Here is a 22,492-nt window from a genome sequence, read left to right on the forward strand (position 1 = left end):
TTGTTGGTCTTAAAGGTGCTTTGTATCTCTCCCATGCAATTGAGGGAACTGGGCAAAGCACGCTCATGCTCTTTCCTTCCCTCCCCCTCTCTTCCTCCTCAGGGGATGAGGAGGGGGAGGAGCCTCAGCCAATGGAGGGGCTTTGCTCTGCAGCTCCTGTGCTATTTAGAGAGCCTGGCAAAGCGAGCTATGAGGCAGAAGGAAGCAGGAAAGAAGGAAAAGGAAGCAGATGACAGCCAGTTGCTGATCCAACCTGCGGGCCGCATGTTTGACACCACTGATCTAATTGGTCTGTAAATGCATAATAATTATACAAACTCGGCAAGTGACAGGCAACAGTATCATGACATTGTCCCCCTTGCCTCTCATGTATTCAAGGTATATACCCATGAGCATACACACGTGAAACTGGCTTATACTGAATCAGTTCATCAGCCTATCAAGGTCATTGTTCTCTACTCAGACTGGCAACAGTTTGCCAGAGTCTCAGGCTGAGATCTTTCACATTACCTTACTAATTGACTGTTTAAACTGAAGATGCCAGATATTGAACCTGAGACCTTCTGCATGCCAAGCAGATCTTCTATCACTGAACCACAGCCTTCTCCCCTGGTAGTACCTAAATAGCACATCAAAATTTACCCACGATCTTTATCCCATGATATTGGATGGAAGAAATCAGGTAGCATAATTCATGTGTGTACAGGAGTCTAGGTGCATTAGACATTATACCAAATGCAAGCCCTACAGCTGCACTGCATGCTGAATTTACATAAATTTGTATCTTATGTAACGAAGATGAACAGATCTTAAGAAGTGCTACTTGAGAACAATTTAACAAAGATGAGAACTTTTAACTTGCATAGAATAACTCCCTTTGAAGAGCTTTTAAAACACATTGGCCACAATACAGAGAAGTAAATGTGGGAAACTAAAGAAGTTCTATTAAGTGCTGAAACGGTACAATATTCAATACCTCTTCTACTATTAATATTAACTGCCAGGAGTGGAGGATCTGTACCCCTATACAGCCTCAGATTCTAAAACTGGTCTTACCTGTAAGTATTTTTTGCTTACATTCAGCAGTACACAGTCACAGAATAGTCATCACTATCTATTCCACAATCCAGTTCAGTTATGACCACTATTACTTTTGGAAACGTAAAAGATGTCGTCTTCAAGCCTGCACCCATTTATTTACTTTTCTTTGCACTTTTTATCTCAAGATCTCTTACAGGGGCTGCCAAATGGTAAGATGGCACAAGCCAAATAGGCAGGAATTGAAATAGACATTATGAAATCCAGAAACAGAGAAACACTGCCACTGAGTGGGCGAAATAGGAATGAAGCTCTAGATCTCTTAAATCAGCACATTAAGGTGAGCAGGCATAGACTTTCAAACACAGTTAACGTATATTCAGCAAATATAGGAAGCCTGGCAAGTATAAGAAGATTCAGTCTTCTTGTTTATTGTGGTGATGAAAGTACCATATTCCTAGTACAGTCAATGATACAGATTTTCCAGAAAAACCAGAATCAGAAAATTATCTGATGCCCTAAATAAGAGTGTGATCTGATTTAGCATGCTTATTATTTAGAAAATAAACTTTATCTCATATTAATTTTCTGTCCAAATAGCAACAAATACATGAACTGAATACAAGAGAAAAACTCCCACCCAATTGTGGTATAGGTATTATATTCAAAGAAATTCAAAGCTTTATTTAGTAATTATTTTATTGGACTAATACTTATAAAAGAGAAGGACAACATATCATGTACTTCCCTTACATGGTTAAACTGAAGAAAAACAGCAAAGGCTCCGACAACAATTGATACACTAGTTTTATAGGACATAGCCCTCCCCTCATCTATTTCAACAGAATTTAACTCTCACCCATTACTTGTTAGTTTCATGAACGATTGGTGATTACAGTATCTCTCCTACCACATGATGGGAGACATAAATAAAATTTTTAGCTTAGGCTTTGATTTGACCTGCACAGCGGATCAAATGAATTCATAATATTCCAAATAAATTATGTGTTGTTTTATGCACCCACTCCTGTTTACAAATCAGTAAACATACATAATATGTGCAAAATTCATAGCAGGAAAAACCACCTGAAAAACATTACAACTTTGAAACTGCCTAATATATTGACAATGGCATCCATTCATTGTTCTTAATTTTCTGAAGTCATCATTTCATAAAAGTAACATCTTCTGTTAAAAGAAAGCACACTTCAGAAATTTTTCTGCCTCACACCACTGTATATGCGAAAGGACATAAGAGTGAGTCTTGTGTCCATATTTGCAAGGTGTACAGGTCTGAAACCGTACCAGGACCAGTTTAGGAGGGATTTTGACTGGGGCTAAATTATTGTCACCTACAGCTATTCAAATTAATAGTCGTGGTTTTACTGTTTTGGTTCTAATTATCTCCATGCTCTACCTGTTTTGCTACATACTGATGCAAACTGAGCTCCCTTTAATGGGGGTGGATACAAACTAGCTTACTAAAAACATCTGGTGAATGAACTGCATTATTGTACCAGCATTATGATTACACATGGCTGGTTTACATTTGGGATTGAACAAATGATAGGCAATTGTGATCCCTTGCCCCAGGTCAATTTCACAAATGTCAGCATCTGCTTCTCACATGCTTCAGCTTTTTTACCCTCATCTAGCCAATGTTGCCCTCCAAATATTGATTCTAAGTAGCCACAAGGGATGTACAAGAAAAAAAATTCAGTATTTTTCAAATTTGGGGGGTTTGGACCCTCATTCAGTATTGCCTTGAAAATCCAATTCCAATATTGGTATTGTATTGGAATACAGGTAAAATTCGGGAATTCCAATTTTTTCAGCTCCATTATACCCTATAGGGCTATTATAGTCAATGGCAAATCTCCTAGGGTATACTCAGTAGTCTGGGGGTTAGGGGCTTTGCAGTAGAGGCACCAAATTTGCCACGTAGCTGCTGGGGCCTCTCCCCAAAAGAACCACCAAGTTTCAAAAAGATTGGACCAGGGATCCAACCCCAAATGTATAATTTTACATCATGTTTTGTTGCATGACATAAAAGAGTATGCATGAAGTTCTTCTCTTTGCTGGTTTGTATGTAGATGAATTCATTGCTTAACCAGTTGCCTTCTATATTGGCCCCAATATTTGATTAAGTAAAGTTTTGGAATGCTCAATGAAATTATGAAATATAAGGAAGAAACTGAAAAGTTAGCTTTTTGGGTTACCCCCATATATTTATTTATATATTGCAATACTTCTGTCATAGCTTTAATAATACAGTTATGCCACTGTGAAGAATTGAGTAGTAGGTGTTAGAGTAGCAATCATCAGAAAATATGGTCATTAATACAAAACCTCGAAAGGAAAAAAAAGGCTAGATCCTACAGCCAAACAAAATTTGTCAAGGACTACCATATAGTTCTACACTAAACTGTAAACAACTCTATATATGATAATTATGTAACCACACTTTCCAAAGTCATAGCTACCAATGTTCCAAAGATCTGCTTGCCTGATCACTCTTCCCATCCCACCCCTGTCACATATGTTAACTTTGTTAACTTAAGGGAGCTTTGAACACATGCCTCAGGAGGGTGCCAAGAGCCTCCTACTTTTGCTTTGAAATGATACCACCTAATGTTGACCCTTCATACACAATTAAGACCTGGGAATTTGGCATGGCTCATTCAGTTATATATGGAGGTCTGCTAGACTTGCATGATTATGAACTGCTGGCTGCACATTTAAAAAAAGCAGCAGCCTCAAACAACTTCAGTATGCACTTTATTTCAGAGCTTTGACTGTTAACCAGTTATGGTTATTCAATAAACAGTAAATGGTATTTGACTAATAGAGGGTTTCCAATCAGGAGCAATGGTACCTGGGCCAAGTTTTGGCAGTGAAAACAGATTCTGCTATCATCTTTATTAGCCAGCTGGAATATATGCACCTGTCAGGAATCCAAAGTTCCTATATGTCTGGCTGTGATTTCCTTGCACCATTTTCTCCTGCACATTCTTTCCCCTCCCTTTTGTGAAGAGTGGAAGAAAAATTCCTTCTTGGAAACTACATCGATGTAAACGTGAAATATGATATTTCTCCCCCCCTTCTAAAAAAAAATCTGCTGCTGGCATGTTGTTGGTTTTTATGGAGGATTTTAAAAACAGGAGCAGCTTGTGCCTTCTGCAAAAGCCTAATGCAGAAAACAATGCCCCCCCCCCAGTTCTCTGCAGTGGACACCATTCAACTCCCAGTGAATCCTGATGAGATGGCTCCCTCCTACTTAGGACACCCCCATTCCACTGCTGTCCCAGGAGTACTTATGAACCATCACACTTCTCAAGAGAGCAGGGAGAAAAAAGACTGAACAGCCTAACCGATAACTTGAATGAAGAGAATACCACAGGGACAAAAAGCTTTCATTTAAGCTGTCAACTGGCATATGAAAAGTACAGGAGGCAGCTTCTGCAAACTCATCTTTGAAATTCCATGATGTTTTCTCAGTGTTCTTATCATACACCATCTTGAGTACTTTTTAAAGTGGTGAGGTAATCATAAATGTAATAATACAAAAAACCCACTCAAGAGACACCAGAGCTGGCCTGCTAGATCAGACCGAGGATCCATCTAATCCAGTCTCCTGCTCCCTGCAGCCACATACCTTGAGGAAGTCCATAAGCAAAGCAAATATGCAACAGCATTCCCTTGCTGCTGACACCCAGCACTTGTTTCTTTGGGTTGTGTATTATCTCAGAACATGGTTCTAATTCAGCCTTAATGGTTAATACCCATTATTCACCATGAATTTGTCTAGTGCTTTAAAAAGCCAATTAAAGCAGCCACTACCACCAAATGCTGTGGCAAAGAGCTCCATAAAACAGTTATACATTTAGTGAAGAAGTACTTTCCTTCATCTGTCCTGGACATAATGCCAATTTGTTCTGGCAAAGCACAGTTCCACCATTACTGAAGACTAAGAAACAGTTTCTCTATCCATTTTCTCCACGTTGTACCTAATTTTATATTCCTTGGTGAACTCTTTCCCTACATTAAACAGCTCCCAACACATTCATCTTTACTCATAAGGGAGGTACACCAACCCTTGATCAGTTTGGTTCACCTTTTCCACAAGCATTTCCATTTATACTTTAATTTTTCCCCTGAAGGCCACACTCACTGCTGAATTTATACTCCAACTATAAATTTACAGCTAAGAAATACCCCAGAATGTTTTGGCAACAGACACAAGTGTACACTAAATTGTTGTACCACAAATTTCTTATAAGATTTCACAACATATACTAAAAAAAATTGCAAGGTCTATATAATACATTCTAATTGAACATGTAGTCCCCCCAACCAAAAACTGCTTAAGTGACATGACTCATGTCACATGATGTGCTAGTAAAATCACCTGGCCTGCTACAGATTTATGTCATTAAATCTTAACCTAAACAAGTCCAAAGAACTACACAGATAAGCATGCACAGCATCCTTCAGCAAAAAACTTGCCCATTTAGGGATCAGGTAAATCATCGATTTCTTTAGTTACACTATAAGTACTCAGAGCACACAGCATCAGAACTCATGCTAAAGACAGTTATCCCTGTTGCCTCTTTCAATATTTAAAATGTGGAGCTATTCATAAGGGTTTCCAGAGTCCCATCCCATTTGTCGCCCCCCAATAAGATACAGCACCAACTAGCTAGCAACCACAGACTCAAATGATGAACTAAATCATGCTATTAAGAACCACTGTACATCCCCACCCCATCACAGCACTCTTCCAAATACCTTTAAGTCATCAGTCTCAGGTTTTTCAGTCTCTGAATCGTCATCTTCCTATAAGACAAAGAATTTACAAGATTAAGCTTTAAAGAGTGGGCTTGCCAGTTCCTGCATATGCAGCAAGGGGCTTGCAATAAATAGCCCAGTGTCTTCCCTTCACTTCAGCTGTGCTGTTCTCACAGGCCCTTGCCCTCCCTTGGTTGATTATGAAAAGTCCATTCAGATAAAAAGGTGGCAATGGATAGGACAGTACTACAAATGAACATCCCTATAGATTCTAAGTGTCCATATAACATATGGAAAAAAGACAGCGAGAAGCCAGCCATGCAGATAAGAACAATAAATATATTTCTTGTGTGACAACCCTTGTTTTATACCATCAAAGTCCTGATAAAAATGGGCACACCTTCAGAAGAGATCTAGACATGCTAGCAGTTGTGACACTGTTTTGATTTTTGTGCCCACCAAAGCATACTTCCAAGTTCATCTTGCCAAAAAAAGAACAATTCAAGATACAAACCATGCAAGAATGAGATTAGCATTGCTCTGAAGTTTATCACTTAACCTGACCTTTCTTAAAAGAAGTTCTGTAGTGCTCAAAAGCTGCCATTCTCTTCCAGTAACGTAAATCTGTTCCTCCCAAAGAGTACAATCCTAAACAGAGCTACACCCTCTAAATCTACTGACATTTAGAGGGTTTAGAAGGATGTTAATTCTTCTTAAGATCACATTGAACATTACTTTCCAAATTCATTGTGTGTCTTTTTTCTGCCTAGAAATTATCTACTTGGCTTTTGCATTGGACACACACTGTTTTAATCCTAAAAGACTCACGGCTGGGGATGTGCATTCAGCTTCACTGAAACACCCCCCCCCCTCCAATCGGTACTTATCGGTACTTTTCGGTATTTTTAAAGCTAAATGCAAATTCAGGAAACTTTTCGGCTGCCAAATACAGTTTCCCAAATTTACTCAGCTTTTGGATAGTCCAGTGCCTTCTTCCCTCCCCACTGTGGCTTCCCTGGTCAATTTCACTCCCTGCTGGTCCCCTGTGGGAGTGAAACTGACCAGGGAATGCCTCCTCTCTGCCTTCCCTTCTCCAGCTGCCCCTGGGTTGCTGGAGAAGAACAGACAGAGAGCCCAGCTATGTTTAAATGCCTTTCTTTCCCTCTCCCAGTTCAAGGAGGGAAAGAAAAGCATTTAAACATGCCTCGGATCCTTGCCTGTCCCTCTCCAGCAGCCATGGGGCCCCTGGAGAAGAACAGGCAGGGAACCCAGGCATGTTTAAATGCCTTCTTTCCCCCTCCCCCTTCCTCTCCCTGAGCTTCTCTGTTGCAGTGGAGAGGCTCAGGGAGCGGAGGCATGTTTCCATGCTTGCCCTTGGCTTCCCCAGCCAACCTTTGTTTGGGGGGGAAGCAGCCAGGGAAGCAAAGGGCAGGCATGGAAACATGCCTGGGCTGCCTGCCTTCCCTTCACCAGCTGCCCCAGGTCAGTTAGAGAAGGAAAGGCAGAGAGAGTAGGCTTTGCCTTGTCAGTTTCATTCCCCTGGCCAGTCTGCTGTTAGGTTTAAATGGCTTAAATCCAACAGCTGACTGGTGGGGAGCGAAATTGAAAAGGAAAGCTGAACTCGCTTCCAGATGGAAAGAAGGCATTTTTACAAGCCTCCCTTCCCTCCTGTCATGTATACCAGACCTGAATATATATTCAGCAATACTGAATATTTCCCCATCCCTGATACTTTACCGGTATTGGACTGGTGATATTCGGGATTTACTGATATTTTTCGGGTCTGATATACCCGAAGCTGAAAAATATCAACTTTTTTGCACACCCCTATGATCAAGGAATGGTTGTGTCTGCACCCTAATAATTGTTTTAATTATGGCTTTTGCCTCAATTGTTAGCCGCCCTGAGCCTTAGGGGAGGGCAGGATATAAATTGAATTATAAATAAATAAAAGGCTACTTAAGACAGAACTAGAGTATCATTTTAGCCATTGTGTTAAATAGATCCTATAATATAAACATTATTCAGTCTTCACTTGACATTTGATAGAAACTAGACTCATTCAGTGATAAGCCTATTCAATACAAGCATGTTTTTTCCCCTTGAAATCCCAAAATTCAAACTTACAGATGTCATTACTCAAGCTTAAGCCAATGCCACAGGTAAAACTGCTTGCAGAAAATTAGACCATAACCCAAATTTATAAAATTAGACCAGTGCAATTGACTTCACCTTACACGACTACATAAAAAGGTACCAAATTTAGCCTACAGTGTGGCAAGGAAAGAGGCATGTTCTTCATTCTTTCAGCACATGCTCGTTACAATTCACCTTTGTTAGTGCAGCAGCCTTACCCTGAAGCGACTTGATCTTTTAGTCTGGGACACAGATGACATGTGCCTCAAGGAAAAATCTTGCTATGAAGGCAGTGTAAACTGTAAATCCCTATCCCTATTATAGTAAAGCTAGATGCTATAGATCGCTGAAAGTTACTTTCCACTGTACATACAGTGAAACAGAGCAGGTCCTCCCTGAGCCCCCAACTAGATGTGGATGCTTGAACCAGGAGATCTTGTGGATAGGATATCTGAAACACTCTCAAAGTGGGAGAAGGCCTCCTTATTTTAGAGACATGTCATTAGCAATGATTTAAGATAAAAGGGATGCCTCACTTACACAGTGTAACTAAAATACATGACAGTAAGTAAGGTCCTTAAAGAGATGGGAGTACCAGACCACCTCACATGTCTCTTGAGAAACCTGTATAAGGGCCAAGAAGCGACAGTTAGAAGCGGATATGGAACAACTGATTGGTTCAGCATAGGAAAAGGAGTACGACAAGGATGTATATTGTCACCTTGCTTATTTAATATATATGCAGAGTACATCATGCGAAATGCTGGCCTAGATGAATCACAAGCGGGAATTAAGATTGCTGGGGGAAAGATCAACAACCTCAGATATGCAGACGATACCAATCTGATGGCAGAAAGTGAAGAGGACCTCAAGAGCCTCTTGCTCAGGGTAAAAGAGGAGAGCGCAAAAGTGGGCTTGAAGCTCAACATCAAAAAAACTAAGATCATGGCATCCGGCCCCATCACTCCTTGGCAAATAGAAGGGGAAGTCGTGGAAGTAGTGACAGACTTCACGTTCCTGGGATCCCAGATCACTGCAGACTGTGACAGCAGCCATGAAATTAAAAGACGCCTGCTCCTTGGGAGGAAAGCGATGGCGAACCTAAACAGCATGATAAAAAGTAGAGACGTCACCCTGCCAACAAAAGTCCGCATGGTCAAAGCAATGGTATTCCCAGTAGTCATGTATGGCTGCGAGAGTTGGACTATAAGGAAGGCCGAGCACCGAAGAATAGATTCTTTTGAACTATGGCGCTGGAGAAGACTCTTGAGAGTCCCTTGGACTGCAAGAAGAACAAATCAGTCAATCCTAAAAGAAATCAACCCTGACTGTTCCCTGGAAGGCCAGATAATGAAACTGAAGCTCAAATACTTTGGCCACCAAATGAGAAGGGAGCACTCACTGGAGAAGACCCTGATGCTGGGAAAGATTGAAGGTCAAAGAAGACGGGGACGGCAAAGGATGAGATGGTTAGACAGTGTCATAGATGCAACGAACATGAAACTGAGTACACTTCAGAGGACGGCGGAAGACCGGAAGGCCTGGCGGGAGCTGGTCCATGGGGTCGCGAAGAGTCAGACTCGACTGTGCGACTGAACAACAATAACAAGAAGTTAAAATACTTTTACCAATACAACAACTTTCAGTAGCACTTTCTGAGGCCTTGAAGATTGGTACTGTCCTCTTTTTATGCAGGCAACATGTGAGCCTAATGTGCTCTAATTGTGATTTAACTGCATGCACATGATTCTGTGTGTGTGTGTGTGGGGGGGGAGAGACATAATTTCCAAGCTGACGTTTAGAGAAGGGATGAGAAGAAAGTTGACCTAGTGCACCACACTAAAAGAGTTGCCACTAGTGTGAGACATTTAGAAAAAAAAGAGATTGGATTTATATCCCGTCCTTCACTCAGAGTGGCTTACAAACTCCTTCCCCTCCCCACAACAGACATTCTGTGAGGTAAGTGGGGCTGAGAGAGCTCTTTTGAGAACTGCTCTTTCAAGAACAGCTCTCACAGAACTATGGCTTGCCCAAGGTCATCCAGCAGCTGCAACCAGAGGAGTGGGGAATCAAACCCAGTTCTCCTAGATTAGAGTCCGCACACTTAATCACTACACCAAACTGGCTCTCAACAGGTTAGGAAAGCAGTGTGCCATTAGGATGTTTAACTTTTTAAATCTCACCATGCACTTGCATACTAGATTTCACTTACAATTTAACAAAAGTGAGACAAGTTGTTTAAAATTACACTTTTGCTCCATATTCAGTCCCAAATATACGCAAACTATGCTATCCCAACAGAGACGAACATACATGTAGACAAGACTTCACACACTCCAATAATACTTAAATATTTCCAGGTTTCTAAAACCAAAATGCAAATAACCTCAGTTGACAATGTTCTCAGAAAAAGACTGTGGAGACCACATAACAAATGAAAATATTTGGAAAACGATTGTTACACTTACTCTCATTTTACAATACTATTTTAAAGACACTGTTAAACTCTGTGGGAACAACCTGGGGGTCATTATTACTAAGGGTAAATTGCTACTGTAAGAAAAAATGGACTAATAATAATGACAAAAAGAACAAGCTGCATTCATCTTTGCTCCTTTTGCTGCTGTTAACCCTATTTTTTCACACTATTAATTTATAACTATATCTAATAGCAAACTAGCTGGCCCCTGTGAAAACCGTACAATGGTGCCATCTGCAAACGACAGGAATCCCCACCTACTTATGTAAGAAAACATGATTTTATAAGTTAACCAAAAGAAAAAGTTATGTTATAAAAAACCCTTCAAAAATCAGCCTGAGGACTAAATATGCTCTCGAGGATCAGAACTGAGCACAGCTACATGGCAATTAAGAAGGTGGGGAAGAATCAGCTGGCTCAAGGACCTAAGAAAATCCTAATTTCCAAGTCTTCCCTTCCTCCATTATTCCTTATACGCTCCCAGCTTGTTGATCTCTATGAAGTGCAGAACACTGAATTTGTTCGCTGCCGCCAAGAGAAAAAGACAAAGCTAAACACAAAAACAACACAATTCAAAGATACCATTCCACTACTGGAGAACAGAAGTGAAATTCACTACTCTGATAGAATACATGGCAGAAAATATAACCTCTTTTTCTCCAGCCTGTACAAAATTCAGGTCTGGCATGGAGCTGTCCCTCTTTGACGTGTTTCTTCAACTATTTAACCAGTAACTTGACAACTGCAATTCTTAAAACAGAAGCAAAACATTAACTTAAACATCTTCACAACTATGTTATTTACACCACACATTTTATCTGCAGAAGAGAGGAACTTATGAAGTGATTTAAAACATTACCCTGTACAAAAAAGCCTTATATGCAGTCTTTCAGTAAAGACAGAACAGGCATTAAGAACATAATGCAAAACATTCACAGAACTCTAGTTTCTTGTTGCATTCCAGCTATATGTTTATTTAACACATAAATCTACCCCATTCAGCTCATGTCCATATTAAGAACGCACAAAAAAGTAAACTTATTTTAAGAGAAAGGCGAAAGAGCCAGCATACTTCAATTTCATTCATAATTCAAAAATTTAAATTGGTATGCATAAGGCACAACTGAAATTTGTATATACAAAAAACTGAATTGGCTAAGATAAAAAGAAGACTACCTACCGACTGTTTACTGTTTTCATCATCATCTTCATCATAACCATCTTCCTCTCCATCCATCTTACTGAAATCATCCTCTCCATAACCTTCTGACACCAGGCCTCCTTTCTCTTCTAGTCCAAACAAAATGAAAGGGGAAAACAAGTCTAGATTTAGTAATGGAAAAATATGCATACACTCCAAAAATACTAGATGCTACATAGAAAATGCATTTTGATACATTTAAATAAGATGCCACAAGCCCTTTAAAAAGTGCTATGCCCCAGCAGTCATAAGCACATTAGTTGTCTGTTTAATTAAGAATGTTCAGATCCACAGTCTCACAAGTGAAAAACATTACAGCTAAACTTTAAAATAAAGTTGATGTGAAAGTGTGAAAGTGCCATCATATATGTATGAGACAAAGAAGCTGCCTTATGATTGCAGATATCTGACACTTAAAAAAAACCAAACTGGATGAGGTATGTGGTGTTGCAGGGGCCTATTTACTTCATTTGTACCCCACTTTCTCCCAATGGGGACCCATTCTACTATGCTCCATTTAATCTTGTAACAACCTTGTGAAGTAGGTTAGGCTGAGAGAGTATGACTAGCCCAACATCACCCAGTATACTTCCATACCATAAATGGAGGATTTTAATCTAGGTCTCCCAAGTACTAGTCCAACACTCTTAACTGCTATACCACACTGTATCTCTTATCATAGAGGAAGAGAACAACAACAATCCAAAAAAATGCTTGTGGCACACTAGAACAATGTATGGTTTACACGTGGAAGATCCCAAATTCAATCTCTTCAATTAAAACGGTCTCAGGTCTCTGCCAATCGGAGTAAGAATAGTCAGCAGTGGGCTAGATGAAACAATGGCCCGGTTCTGTATAAAACAACATCATCTGTTCAAATACTCCCCCTCCCCCAATCTAGTGGCACCAGAGAAATCAAACAATAAACCCACCGTCCCTTTCCTTCCAATCCACCCAGAAACAGACGGGATTTCCCCCCTCCTCCGCAACCCCACAAAAACCTCACCTGGGCCTGTTCCTCGCTCGCTGCCTACCCCGCCGGCTTCACTATCCGATTCTGGCTCAGAATCCTCAGCATAAACAGCTAATGAAGAAAGAACACTCTTTTTTGCTGCCGCCATTTTCACGTTCCACCTTCTTTATGCGGTTGTCTTCCGACGCGCAAGAGTGACGTTTATTCAGCGGGTGAAGCGGTCACCATAGTAACAAGAAGCAGCTGAACTACAGTCCCTCCACATTCTTCATGCTTTCCTCCACTTCTTCCAGGAAAGATGAAACGGAGAAAGAGTATTGAGACTGTTTTGTGTGATTAAAAGAGACCATTCTTAAATGGCGAGGCTCACTAAAACACGAGGTAGACGTCATCAATTCGCGCCCAAGCAGTGCCGGCTGTGTAAGCGGCTGCCGGAAGTTGAATACGCGCACTATTAACTGAAGAACTAAACAACTATGGCGGAAAGATGTAGATTGAGAGAATTCAGAGGCTCGTAGCGGAATACGTAGAAGTAGCGTGTGTGTGGAAATTGTTGGACTAAAATATTGTTTCTAAGGTGCTAGGAATGATTGCTCTTAACTGAAAAGGGGCTGTGTTGCGTGGAAATAATTTCTGCTTGTGAAAACTTTACTCCGTAAAAGGGCGTTTGGATTTCCCAAGTCTCCGTTTTTCTCCATCCTCTGATACTTTTGTGCTAGAAAGTAGCATGGGAATGATAGGGGGATAATAAAAAGGCCGCGTCGTTCATTCAGTCGTAGTGTGATTGTGGGTGTTGAGCTGCTTTTCATCGTTTTCTTCTCCTCTCCCCAGAGAGTTGAAGGTACTGGGTGAGTCTTCGGGTTACATAAAGAAGCCTGAGATCGAGCTTAGAAGTCAGTTATATAAGATGAAAAGTCATAAGGATATAAAAGGTTTGTGAAAATGAAAAGAAGGTTGTCCCTTCTACAGTGGCAAAGGAAGACCAGAAAGTATGGAGTTTTGAGTTCTGTGTTCCCTATTAGCGGGCCTTTTGGTTTTAACATAACCTTCCACCTTGTCTCTGTTCTTAACTCTTTTTATTTTCGTATAAAAAACTAAATTAGTTAATGCAGATGATGTGGTTATGCTTGTGCCAAAAGAAGACTGTGTCATAGATAGACGATGTATATGTTGATAGGAATATTTAGCCTGTCATTTTTGAGACTCAGGTCTTGGTGATGATTTGCTGTGGAAGTAGGTAAATGTGTTACAGTTCTCTTTTTATCCCTGCCTTGATCATTCCTAGTATCTCCCTGTAAGATGAACAACTGCTTTTCTGCAAGACTGGAAGGCAGAGTTCAAGGAACTCTGAAAAAAGTGTTTGGATTTGATTCTTTCAAGACTTCGTTGCAGGAAAGGGCAGTTATGACAGTGGCAAAAGGTAAATGACAGCTGGCTTTTTCTTTGTTATCAATAATGGGGATGAAAGATTTTGTTTCCCTTCCTTAGGTATGCTATTAAATATTTATTTTTGTGCTAGATGTAAAAACACCTTCAAAAAACCAGATTTCCACTCACTGGACAACCATCTGGATTTGTCATATTTAATAGCACCATTGGGAAGACAGTGCATTTTAGTAGCATAAGGAATAGTATAGTAGTATATAAACAATACTTAGTTTGTAGCAGAAGTTTTCCAAAGCAAGATTTGCAGGCCTCTCTGACTCTTTGTTCTATTTATTAGTTTCCTGAAGAACTCTTACTTTAAGAACCAATGAATGCTTGGCCGAATCACTTCTCTGTGTTTACCTTTCCGGTTATAGCAGTTCCTGTCTCTCAGGAATTGTTAAATTGGTGCATGATCCCACTGTGAATTCAGTGGGACATTGCCAAACAAGTAAGTATAGGATCTTAGCCTTGATTTGCTAATGTACATGGGTTCTAGATTTTTTGATTTCTCAAAAATGAGTGACTTCTGTTCACTTGTAGCCTTCAGCACTATGTAGTATAGAACAGTATATTTTTGATTAGACTTTATAGTAATGCAAATAGATACAGGCACTGTAGGTTGTTTTTGAATTTATTGTTATATTTTGTTAATAAATATATATTTCAGGCATTGAGAATTGTACAATTACAGCCGTATCATAAGGTTTTAAGAGCAGCAGCCTTGTGAAAGAACCTGAGCCACTCTTGTGTCTTCTGGCTTCTACTCCTGTGCATTTGGGGGGGGGGGGTAATCCTTACAGGATCCTGTTATGTAGTAATTTTCACTGAGAGATTGTGACTTTTATAAAGCTATTTAGCTGAACAAGGATTTGAATCTGTGTCACACATATCTAAACTTAATCCACTGCATCATACAGGCTTTAGTTCTTGACAAATCAAAGGAGCCATAGAAAACATACAATTACTGTCGGTATTTTGCCATTGGCAGCATTTGCAGCTAAGGCCTAGAAGATGGTGGAGAGAAGTTCTATGTTCAGAATTTGGTATAGCTGGTATCAGTTTGATTGTTTATAAAGAGGCACAGCCTACTGCTGAATTGGGTCTTCTAGCTCCTGTTGGTGGTAGCTATGTTCAGGTGGTTTGCTGCTGCCAGAGGTGCATTGTAGTTACATTTTCTAGTGCAGGACTCTCTGTTGCACAGTATTGTAGTGTAAGATTACACTATCCAAAATGTGGTTTCTTGTATATGTCTTGTCAGTCTCGTAAATAACTGTTTCAAAAGTGCTATCTGCTTCGCCCTCAAGGACTTCATATCCAGGCCCTGAGAGCAAATTCGAAGTAAATGAGTAATGTTTTTAAAAGTCTTGAATGATGCTTTTGCAGGTGAAAAGGACGTCTTTATATGTATGCCCACTGGGGCAGGGAAATCTCTATGCTACCAGCTTCCTGCAGTCCTGGCATCAGGCATCACCATTGTTATTTCACCTTTAATTGCACTGATTCAGGTAACATCTCATGTTAAGTGAGAGGGAAGAATCTGTAAACTGATGGGGGCCAATTCAGAGACCAAAGAAAAACCTGAAATTTCTGAAATGAACATTCTGTTAGCTGGTCCAACTGTATCTAAAGTGCTTTGTTAGGCATTGGATCAGTATTATATTTAGTTGTGCAGTTTAGTGTTGATACACACAGGGGTCATTTCCTGCAGGAGCGCACAGGAGTGGAGCTCCAGCAGTAAAGAGCCTAGGGGGCGGGCACATGCAACAAGCCCCACCCCCTGCTTCCAGCAGCCCTCAGTCAGAGCAAGAAGCAGCCGGGTAAGTTGCAGAGCTCCCCCAGGCCCCCCAGTTCAAAACAGTCTAGTGGCACCTTTAAGACCAAGTTTTATTCAGGTACAAGCTCTCCCTCCTCTGTGAGGACAGATCTGCACGTTCCCCCCCCAACTAACAATCCAAAACAGTCCAGTGGAGCCTGAGCGGTGGGTGTTGCCTTCTGACACACTTCCGGTGATGTCAGGGTGTGTGGCATATGCAAATAAGTTATGCTAATGAGCTCCTGCACCTCTTTTTCTACAAAATGACCCCTGGATACACATAACCCAGTGAAAATTGTATGTATTTTTTGTCAGCTTTTAAAAGATGTTCTCCTGTTAATTCTTTTCAATAATGGATCTCTATCAAAGGCTTAGAGGTTAAGACGCTGAGCTGCAGACCGGAAGGTCGATAGCTTGGCAGTTCGAGACCCGAGTGCTGCGTGGCAGAGTGAGCTCCTGTCTCTGGCCCCAGCTCCTGCCAACCTAGAAGTTCGAAAGCAAGAAATTGCAAGTAAATACATAGGTCCCATTTCAGTGGGAAGGTAACAGCGTTCCATGTGCCTTGGCTGGCCACATGACCACAGAAAAGTCTTCAGACAGTGCTGGCTCTTTGGCTTGGAAACAGAGATGAGCACCGCCTCCTAGAGTCAGATTCGACTAGCTTTTGAGCAAAGGAAACCTTTACCGATCAAAGTTAAGAGATCCCCCCCCCCCCAATTAAGTGTGCCATGTAATTCTCCTCTCTTCAAGAAAATATGAGATAATAGAGTATTTGGACAAGTTTGGAAAACACAGTCAGACTTGTGAGTTAAGTTTGATTGATTATTACTAACTCTTTGTTGCAGCTATTTCGGTAAAAAGTTGCTTGCTTCAGAATATGTTGCTTTCTTCTACCATAGGACCAAGTGGATCATTTGCTGTCACTGAATGTGAAAGTAAGCTCTCTGAACTCCAAAATTTCTGCTCAGGAGAAGAAGACCATCCTTGCTGACTTGATGAGTGAGAAACCCCAAATAAAGCTGCTGTACATCACACCAGAGATGGCAGCTTCCTCTTCCTTTCAGCCCACCTTGGCGGTTCTGGTGTCCCGAAATCTTCTCACTTATCTGATAGTTGATGAGGCTCACTGTGTCTCCCAGTGGGGACATGACTTCCGACCAGACTACCTGCGGCTCGGTTCCCTGCGTCATCGTATACCCAATGTGCCATGTGTAGCCTTAACTGCCACAGCTACCAAGCAGGTTCAGGATGACATTGTAACATCGCTTAAACTAAAGCAACCTGTCGCTGCCTTTAAGACATCTTGTTTCAGGTCCAACCTATTCTATGATGTGCAATATAAAGAGCTCTTAACTGATCCTTATGAAAACCTGAAAGATTTTTGTCTGAAGGCTCTTGGGCAGAAGAGCCCTTCTGGGGTAGGTTAAATCTCTACGAGGCAGCATTTTAATTATTTAAAATGTTCTATCCTGTCTTCCTTGTATAAACTGTAGGCGACTTACATCTTTATGGCCTGCCTTTCTCCAAAGCGGCTTATCTTGTTCTCCTCTCTTCCATTTTATCCTCACAATAGACCGGTGAGGATGGTCAGGCTGACAATGTGTGACTGGCCAAAAGTTACCCTGCAGGCTTTCATGGCAGAGGGGGGATTTGAACCTGGAGTCTTCCAGATCCTAGTGAGACTTTCTCACCACTATACCATGCTGGTTCTAAGGCAGAACAGTGGAATGAAACCTAGATTTTCTAATTTATTCTCATAGAATATAAAGGGTAAACCCCTGAAAAAGTAAAGATATAACAATACATTTTAAATGGCATTGCTCATATATGTTAAAAGAGCACATGCACATTTCTTTGCCTCAATTAAAAAACAACTGAAAAAGAAATTGGCAGATATAAGGGCATGCTTATTCCCAAGTAGGTGAGTATAGGACTGCAATTCTAATCATTTATGATTGATGAGTATATTGGGAAAGTTTAAACAGTTGTAGTCTGTGATGTGTGTATACGCAGTGCTTTACACATTATCCAGTTGCTATAACTTTAATTTGGATTTTCACAAAATTTGGAATACTGTGGCAGGAAAGAAATTGGGAAGCAAGGGTAGTGGGGAAATCAAGATTTAGGGCAACATAAGAGAATAACAGCTTTGGCCAGTGAAAGCCATTCTATCTTCTGAGTCTTCAGTATGTATTGCAATAAAAACTGCCCATGCATTTTTAAATCTTTTCCCACAGATGTAAGGACTAGAACTTAAATTTAAATAAAATAGAAGGGGGGAAAAGAAATAGAAAAAAATGCATCAAATTGCATATTCATTCCTGTGTAGTTGGAATAGTGAGTCTTTCAGGTACGAATTAATTACAAGGCACACACTTAAAAGCGGCTTCCGTTGTTTGTCAGTTGTTTTGACACCTTCAATCTGTAGCACTGATTAGCCACTTCAGTTGATTTTCTTATGACACTTTCAGTTGTCTGCTTTTTCTTCTTCTTGTGCAGGGCTATTTGGGCTGTGGAATTGTGTACTGCAGGATGAGAGAAGTCTGTGAGCAGTTAGCTATTGAGCTAAGTCACAGGGGAGTGAAAGCCAAGGCCTACCATGCAGGTAATGAAATCTGTGTCTCCATCTTAGCTGCTTTAATCATTTCTATAAGCAAAATAATTGTCTCGTTCTTATGTATAGGCCAAGGGACTAGTAAGTTCTAATTTAAGTGCAATGGCAAGGACTGATCCTAGATTTCTCTTTCTTTGGTGCACAAACTCAGTAGGGCACTAATTCAGCAGCATACTGAATTTGCTGCATAGAGAACAAGACCCTTCCTAAACCTTATTAAAAGACAGAAACAATTGAGGGGCTCAGTTATTTGCAGAACGTTCAGTCTATGGCATCAGCAGTTAAAGGATCTTGTGTAGCAGTTGTTAAAGAATACTATTCTCTGCTTGAGATCCTAGATCATAAGATGTACTAGAAATCTGAGATTATTATTTTCATGTGGCTTCTGAAAATGCCTATCCCCTATCGACTGCCTCTTCAACTTTCCCCTTTGTCCCTGCATCCTGCAGCCCTTTCCTTGGCCCCTTGCATCTATGTGTTGTTTTATCAAACACTTTCTTCCTTCTCCTTTCCTGGACTCCCATGCTTGTTTTGTTTTAGGCGACTTTTCCTTGCACTTTGCTTCTCCTGTGCATCTTTTGCTAACCTTCTACTCTTTTTCCCTCTTGCCCCATCTTCTCCTTTCTTTGCCCCCATTTCATAGGCCACTGCCTCCTTTCCCTTTTTCCTTTATTTGTTTAAACATTGTACCTGGTTTCTCAGTAGCATTTCTAGATAAGGACTTGAGAGAGTGTGAATGAAAACATTCTCTTGGGAGCAGCTTGCCGGCCATCCTCCCAAGCAACTCACATACTTAGCAAAGGCCAAAATGGAGTTACAAAGGCCACACAGCTATGAGGTTCCTGAGTCAAGCCTCAGATTCCTTGGTGCTTTTCTCACACAAGCTGACAAAGTAATGTAGGAATGATATTCAGCCGGATTCAAAAGCAAAGTTGTGAATGTGAAGTATATGAAATTATGACCATTAGTGAAAGGTCATAAGGATATCTTCCCTTTGATACTATACTCCCTTGTCTTTTCTCAGGATTGAAGGTAGCAGAGAGGACATCAGTTCAGAATGAATGGATGGAGGAGAAAGTTCCTGTAATTGTTGCTACCATCAGTTTTGGAATGGGAGTTGACAAAGCTAATGTCAGGTATGTGTAGAGTCATCCCAAATAGGAGAAACATTGTTTTTATTTTCCACTATAGTTCCTTAGCCCTGACATGGATAGCCCAAGCTAGTCTGATCTCATCAGATCTCAAAAGCTAAGCAGGGTCAGCCCTGGCTAGTACTTGGATGGGAGACCGCCAAGGAAATCTAGGTTTGCTATGCAGAAGCAGGCGATGGCAAACCATCTCTGAATGTCTCCTGCCTTGAAAACTCTATGGGGTCACCATAAGCCAGCTGCAACTAGACAGCCAAAAATAAAAGTTCCTTAAGACCTGTAAGAACTTGCTAGAGTGTATTTCCCTTCTCTTCATTGAGGGGATGGTCATGAGGAAAAAAGGATCTTGTCACAGAGTGGTCTAGATTTAGGTTGGCCTTGCATTTGTGTTCAGGCCTGTATGCGGTGAGCAGTGGCACAGTGGGTATATCCCACTGTCTTAACATCTGAACTGTGTTAGTTCAGGCCCCGCGCTGGTGTGAGCAGGCAGCCTGTTGTCCCCAGCTCATCGTCCACCCAGCGATTCGAAAACTTCGGCGAGTAGATAAAATGGGAACCACTCCTTAGAGAGGGTGGGCACGCCAATCTCCCTTGTGGGAGGGTGTTAGCTGACGGTCGAACGTCCTGGCCGAGACTTGGAAGGCGAAATAGCTTCTCGGCTACGAAAGAATCCCTGCAATGGATGTTCCGGCCAGGCGGTGGCAGTGTGGCGATTGACATACGGGTCCTGAAGCCTGGCCAACACGCAGCCATGCGGAAAATGATGGAGCCAAGCCAGAAGACGTCTATACCGGGCAGTGATGGCGCGTGCAATTAAAAATGAATATATGTTGTCTTCCCTATCACCTACAAACATTGTTAGTCCCTTGTCTATATTGAGTAACTGTACATCGCTTTGAGCCCACTGGGGAAAGTGATTAATAAATGGAAAGTGTTGTTGTTGTTGTTGTTGTTGTTATTATTATTATTATTATTATTAGGAATGTAATGGCTTTATTGTCTTATACCATGTAGATTTGTTGCACACTGGAATATGGCAAAGTCTATGGCTGGGTATTATCAGGAATCAGGAAGGGCTGGAAGAGATGGGAAGACATCTTGCTGTCGCCTCTATTACTCTCGGACTGACAGGGATCAACTCAGCTTCTTAATCAAGAAAGAAATTGCTAAACTCCAGGTGGGAGCTTTGTACAGCTTTGTTCAATAGGGCTCCATTCTCTGCCTAATTAGCCTATCTTGGGTAATGGCCTTTGGTTCACCCCAGCCCAAATATTTATTGTCTGTAGCCTACCTTAGAATTACACTTTTGCATTGAGTGTAATTGACTACAAATGCTTTATTTTGTGAGCTGCCTTGAGCATGGCAAGTGTGTAGGCCTGCAAATTTCACTTAAGAGTAGCTGGATATGGAGCTGACTGCTGCAGTATTACTGGAGCAGAATAAAGGGTAAGAGGACATAGCTATGTTCTTATGTGAGGTAGAGAAGCATAGCTGCAGAAGCCTATATCACTTCCCATTGACTTCAAAGGGATTGCAGTATCATCAACATAAGAAAATCGGAACTGGATCAGACTATCTAGTCCAGCATGCTATTTTGTGTAGTGGCCAACCAGCTCCTGGGAAGCGGCAATAGGGAGAGGCTATAACTGCCTCAAAGAAGGTCCTAGGGACCAAAGCCTCTTTCTGTTACTGCCTCCCAGCAGCTGGTAGTCAGAAGTACACTGCCTCTGAGCAGGGAGGTTCCATTCAGTCTTTGATAGAGCTATCTTCCACAAATTGATCTAATCCCTTTTTAAAGTCATCTAAAGTAATGACTTGGTGGCAGTGAAGATAAGTTAGTTGCACATTGTGTGAAGGATGTCCTTTTTCCTCCCATTGTGTTCATTCAGTCTGTAGCATAGAACTTGCTTCTTTTGCTGCTGCTGTTCACTAAGTGACATTTTCATTGAGCTGTCTACCGTGACACCACTTTCCTCCTGAGTCAGTACAAGTTCCAATCCCACTAGGATTTTTTGCCAAAATCTGCCTCACTTTACACTTACTTATAGCGACATTGTTGCCTAGTTACTATATTCAGAGAGATCCTCTCTTAGAGCAACTAATATCGTGCTTTTGTATTTGTTATCCTAAATAATCTGTCTGCAAGGTTGCCCACTTCACTGTTCAACCCAGATTCCAGGTAACAAATTAAATAGTACTAGTGTCATGGATATATGTCAATACCTGTGGCTATGATTTTTGGTAGTCCTCACTTTGTGAAGAACATGGTCACGCTCGAGTTATTTTATTTTCTTTTTTTTTTCACCAGGGAGCGTCTTTGTTTTGACTTTGAATTCCCTATCAAGAATCAATGCAAGAAGTTTTTAGTTGTTATGAGATGCAGCTGTAGGAATGAAATAAGCACCCTGGGTCAAAATTGTTAAAAGAGAAGAGTTGAACCCAGACTCTTGTCTGACACTTTAACGCAATGCTCCTCCGGCTCTACATGTCCAACACTCTAATCACTATAACCATAGACAGGCAAAACTTCCATTTTAGGAACACTTTTTGCCTTTTATAGTTTTTTTAACTTAATGTGGATGTTTTCTTAGATTTGATGGTATTGGGCCTCATCTATGTTATATATCATATATCTAAGATTCAGTGATTGTGAAGTTGAATAACTTTCAAGCATCCTGACCCTATTTGCTTTCCCTTTCACCTTCCTTGTGGCTAATCCCCTCATTTTTAAAATGTTTCCTCTTCTGAAATCAGTTGTGGCCATCTTAGGCCTTTGGGCAACTTTTCTTTTATGTAACTGTTCAACCTAATAGGAGTGTGGTTCAGCTGACTATCATTCAGGATTAACTCAAGGGTTGCTTCTCCTGTAGTTTG

The 22,492-nt window shown here is 41.0% G+C and overlaps 2 protein-coding genes across 3 annotated transcripts in view; one reads left to right on the forward strand and one right to left on the reverse strand.

The window, feature by feature from the left end:
- SAP30BP (SAP30 binding protein) overlaps positions 1-12,863 on the reverse strand; it is a 73,899-nt gene extending 61,036 nt beyond the window's left edge. Inside the window, 3 exon segments of the mRNA XM_015414473.1 lie at positions 5,827-5,874; positions 11,622-11,731; positions 12,649-12,863. Coding sequence (XP_015269959.1) covers positions 5,827-5,874; positions 11,622-11,731; positions 12,649-12,763 — 273 coding nt within the window. The 5' untranslated portion in view covers positions 12,764-12,863.
- Positions 12,864-13,081: 218 nt separating this feature from the next.
- Positions 13,082-22,492, forward strand: part of RECQL5 (RecQ helicase-like 5) — a 44,449-nt gene continuing 35,038 nt past the window's right edge. For both annotated transcript variants that reach the window (XM_015414464.1, XM_015414465.1), the window contains exons 1-7: positions 13,082-13,154; positions 13,901-14,035; positions 15,427-15,548; positions 16,756-17,274; positions 18,356-18,461; positions 19,495-19,606; positions 20,633-20,795. In XM_015414464.1, the coding sequence (XP_015269950.1) occupies positions 13,915-14,035; positions 15,427-15,548; positions 16,756-17,274; positions 18,356-18,461; positions 19,495-19,606; positions 20,633-20,795 (1,143 nt within the window). In that variant the 5' untranslated portion in view covers positions 13,082-13,154; positions 13,901-13,914. The remainder of the gene's footprint in view (positions 13,155-13,900; positions 14,036-15,426; positions 15,549-16,755; positions 17,275-18,355; positions 18,462-19,494; positions 19,607-20,632; positions 20,796-22,492) is intronic.

Source organism: Gekko japonicus, unplaced genomic scaffold (genome assembly GCF_001447785.1).
Source record: "Gekko japonicus isolate JY-2015 unplaced genomic scaffold, Gekko_japonicus_V1.1 scaffold277, whole genome shotgun sequence".
Classification (NCBI taxonomy): domain Eukaryota; kingdom Metazoa; phylum Chordata; class Lepidosauria; order Squamata; family Gekkonidae; genus Gekko; species Gekko japonicus.